This window comes from Cyprinus carpio, chromosome A4, assembly GCF_018340385.1.
Source record: "Cyprinus carpio isolate SPL01 chromosome A4, ASM1834038v1, whole genome shotgun sequence".
NCBI classification, from domain to species: domain Eukaryota; kingdom Metazoa; phylum Chordata; class Actinopteri; order Cypriniformes; family Cyprinidae; genus Cyprinus; species Cyprinus carpio.
This window is the reverse complement of record NC_056575.1, coordinates 3456957-3461284: the sequence shown is the minus strand read 5'-3', so window position 1 is coordinate 3461284 and position 4328 is coordinate 3456957. Positions and strand designations below refer to the sequence as shown.

The following is a 4328-nucleotide window of genomic DNA, read 5'->3' as shown; positions in this document are numbered from 1 at the left end:
TACTTTTTTCATCTCGGATATATCCTTATTTTTCAAATACATGTTGTTATAAATGTAGTTTTTGCCAGATGCTTAACTAATGCAACGTTATTTATTTGGACACCTTCATTTACAAACAATTTGGTCTGTATTTTTATTTTTTAAATGTTATTGTTGTGAAATAAGCAAATGCTGTATATGTCTCATTCACCGGTTGTTTACAAACTTTGTTTAAAAAGTTTCGTAGATGGGTTGAACTATTCCTGCTGCAGGGGCGTGCAATCAGGATTTAGTCCGTTCAGGAAGGAAACTGGAGCCTGGGAGAGGACGCTGCCAACCCCGCTCAAGGAATGGAACGCACCCGGAACTTGAGTTCCTTATTGATTCATCTAAAACACTCTTTGGTTTGAACTTATGCGCAGCATGTGTGCATGAATGTGTAATGCTGAGCTTTAAAGAGGGCTAAAAGATGTCTGGAGTGGAAGTGGCCAAAGAGGACCTTAAGGAGATAGACATATGTGACATCTGCTCGGAGGAGGAGAGCGGAGTTTTCCTCAACTCAGGTGCGTCGCACCTTGACGGGTTTTCAGCGTTTCACAAATGGGTTTCAAATGGACGTTCAGTGTCGGATGGATACTGTGAGTGCTCCGAAACAGCTTCGGCCTCACTATCCAAGTGCGCAAATGTGCCTCATGGAGCAGCAGCTGGAGAGATCTGTATGGAGAGAGCAGGAGGAGGTGGAGGGGGGATCCATGAAGCAGGTGGGTACTCGGATGAAGAGGATCGGAGAGTGTCCCGGGCATCATCTATAGTGGACTGTCTGTTAGTGGAGCTCTATGACACATACAGTAATGGTGTCAGAGGAGTGGACAGCTCGACCGAAGCCTCCAGCTCAGAAGCCTTCTTGGGAAGGAGTAACACGGGCTCCAACTTCCTCCAAGAACTTCAGGAGAAGCACACGAGACGCCATCAGATGAAATACCTGGCTCAAAAAGGTGAGCACCACTTTCTTTTTCAAATGAAATCAATTAAATTCGATTCAGACTGTTAATTAATTCTTGTTTATGTTATTCATACACAACCTGTCCAGGGTTTGGAATAATTAAGATTTGTTTAAAAAATACAGTAAAATCTGATACATTGTGAAATATTACAGTTTAAGATAATTTATTACATAAATATGTAATTAATCTAAATTTTTCCGTTTGACTGGTAGTATATGTGCCTTATAAATATTTTAATAATTAACAGAATTTTTCCTTTTTTTTTTTTTTTTTTTTTTTTAGTGCCCATAGTTATTTATATTTTAAATCATGCTATAAAAATATTTTTTTATAAGCTTATTGTATTTAATTTTTGCTGCACATTTGCATTTGGAGTGACATTACTCTTAAGTAAAATTAAAAGTAATATTCTCTCAATATGATTAGGTCATTTAAAACGTTTTTAGATGAAGTATAGTGTGCCACACTGTAAATATTGCCCAGATTCTCCAGTTATAAAGCCACTCTGAGAGCCAGTTAAATCTTAACCCTTTGTTTGCTGAAGTAATTTAATTGTTGTCTCAGGTGCTCAGGTTCTTTGTAGGCCATCACGACAATTTACATACAGAGGTCTTTTGTACATATGTATACACAGTGTTAAGTCAGTCATAACGATCTAAATCTTTCTACACAAGTTCCATGTTTTGCATGCATGAATTAGAGTTTTGCATGCTTTTTTATTTTCTATCAAATGAATGCATATCCTTTAGCAACCTTTATTTTGTGCTCAGGTCCAGAGGAGCTAAAGTGGATCATTCAGGAAGTGAAGTATCGTATCGGTGTGCAGTCAGCCAAACTGGTGCGTCAGGTCAAGAGGAAGGACAGACTTCGGCAGAAGTTTCAGAAGAACTGTGATATAGTCACTGCCTGCCTGCAAGCCGTCTCTCAGAAAAGACGTAATTATAAATCATTCTCTCATTTCACTCCTTTTGTGGTCATTATTGCTTTAAGCAGTGTTAAATTACCCAAGGGCGTCTTTGCTATTTGAAGACTAATGTATTCCAGATCGAAAGCATGTCTTCGCTTTCACTGACGTTTGATGTCTGTTATCCTTCAGCTGCTTTAAAGGAATAGTTCACCTAAAAATTTAAATTTGCTGAAAATGTACTCACTCTTAGGCCATCCAAGATGTAGATGAGTTTGTTAATTGCGGGAACAGATTTGTAGAAATTAAGCATCACTGTCTCACCAATGGATCCTCTGCAGTAAATGGGTGCCGTCAGAATGAGAGTCCAAACAGCTGATAAAAACATCACAATAATCCACAAGTAATTCACACCACTCCAGTCCATCAGTTATTGTATTGTAAAGTGAAAAGCTGCATGTTTGCAAGGAGCAAATGCATCAAGATGTTTTTAACTTCTAACTATTCCTTAACAAATAAAATATGAGTTCTCTTTCCATGATATTTCTGAAGTTGTCTTGTCTGAATCAGGAGAGAAATTTGGTAAAAATCTCCAAATCTGTTCTGATGAAGAATCAAAATCATCTACATCTTGGATGGCCTGAGGAGGAGTAAATTTTAAGAAAAGTTTTATTTTTGGGTGAAGTATTCCTTTAAAAGGCTGTGTAATATAGTTTACATACTGTAGGTACTGTAGCAGTTGCCGAAAAACTCAGACTCACATAAATATAATGCAAATTTGTTTCACCTTGTTCTAGTTCTTTGTTGATATTTTAGGAGACAGTGTTCTCAAATACCACTACAACAGGATTGACTCCTTCTCACCTTTACAACAGAATTATTTGCATTAGATTCAAAACACAGACTCTGTTCAATATCACTGAAATTCAATCCATTCGGTTTCAGAGCAGACACATTCATGTAATGAGTTTATGACACTGACATGTAAATTAGCACTGTAATGTTGATTAGCTACTGTGCTCAAATTTGTATTTGCATTTTGCTCGCAAATTAGTCATTGTCCAGCAGTAATTCCCTTACACAATGGGTGATTTTAATGTGACCCTGGACCACAAAACCAGTCTTAAGTTGCTGGGGTATATTTGTAGCAATAGCCAAAAAAAAAAAAACACTGTATGGGTCAAAATTATCGATATTTCTTTTAGGCCAAAAATCATAAGGACATTACAGGGTTACTCCATCCCAAAATGAAAATTTTGTCATTAATCACTTACTCCCATATCGTTCCAAACCCGTAAAAGCATCGTTCATCTTCGAAACACAATTTAAGATATTTTGGATGAAAACAGGGAGGCTTGAGACTGTCCCATAGACTGCCAAGTAAATAACAGTGTCAAGGTCCAGGAAAGTATGAAAAGCATTGTCAGAATACTCCATCTGCCATCAGTGATTCAACCGTAATGTTATGAAGCGATGAGAATACTTCTTGTACACGAAGAAAACAAAAATAACGACTTTATTCAACAATTCCTCTGCTCTGTGTCTCTCCAAATCTGTGTAGCGCCATTTTAGCAAATCTGAGCAGTACGCAGATGGTACGCTCTTCTGTGCCAGCAGTGCTGCGCTGATGCGTTGTTTGCTTTCAAACCAAAGCGTAAATACACATAAAAAACGTATCCTTGTGGCGCGGCTGATACAGAAGAGCGTACGCCATCTGCGTACTGCTCAGAATTGCCAAAATGGCGCTACACAGATTTCGGCCAAATATCGTCTGATCCTAACAGGTTCAGGCACGTGCATGTCCAACAAATATAGCAGTCTTGCATCTTTTAATGTCTTTTTCCTCCATTTTATCTACATGCAGCATGACAAGCACTGTCAAACAGGTACAGTATGAAATCACATCAAAACTATTACTCTACATGGTTGCGGTTCAGCAGTCAATGTCTGATCATAATGCAAGAGGAGACACTTTGTAGTTGTCAATGGATAAGGTTCAGTTTTTTGTTTGTTGACATTTATTTTTGTAAACACGAGTAGCACAGTTTATCACTGTTGTTTTCTCACTAAAATGCATGTCAGAAAATATTCTAGAAGGCTTATCATTTAATGGAAAAATATACTTTTCCATATCAGGACTTTTATTATTTTATTTTTTTGCCTGAAAATTTTAAACAACTGTTTTGTGTCTCTCGTTAGTCACATCAAGGGTGTTCCTCTTCATAGGGTTCAGGCGAATATGGAGACTTTTGGACAATCATATAATGTTAATGATCAAATTTACCTGATTTTACCCTATTGTCTGGATAGTATACTTGAATTCGTAATACACTGTCATTTAGCATAAAATGAGAGCCTGCTTTATGACTAATTTGTCCTTATCTCTTTCACTAATAATTAATCCCTAAAATAAAATACTCATTCCTCTGTGTTCCTTAAAG

At 37.3% G+C, this 4328-nt stretch overlaps 1 protein-coding gene across 2 annotated transcripts in view; it reads left to right on the top strand.

Annotated features, from left to right (window-relative positions):
* The first annotated feature begins 284 nt into the window (after positions 1-284).
* Positions 285-4328, top strand: part of LOC109065294 (TBC1 domain family member 30-like) — a 14287-nt gene continuing 10243 nt past the window's right edge. The window contains exons 1-2 of one of the 2 annotated variants that reach the window (XM_042747137.1): positions 285-974; positions 1754-1918. In XM_042747137.1, the coding sequence (XP_042603071.1) occupies positions 449-974; positions 1754-1918 (691 nt within the window). In that variant the 5' untranslated portion in view covers positions 285-448. The remainder of the gene's footprint in view (positions 975-1753; positions 1919-4328) is intronic. The other variant, XM_042747145.1, reaches the window with a different exon arrangement.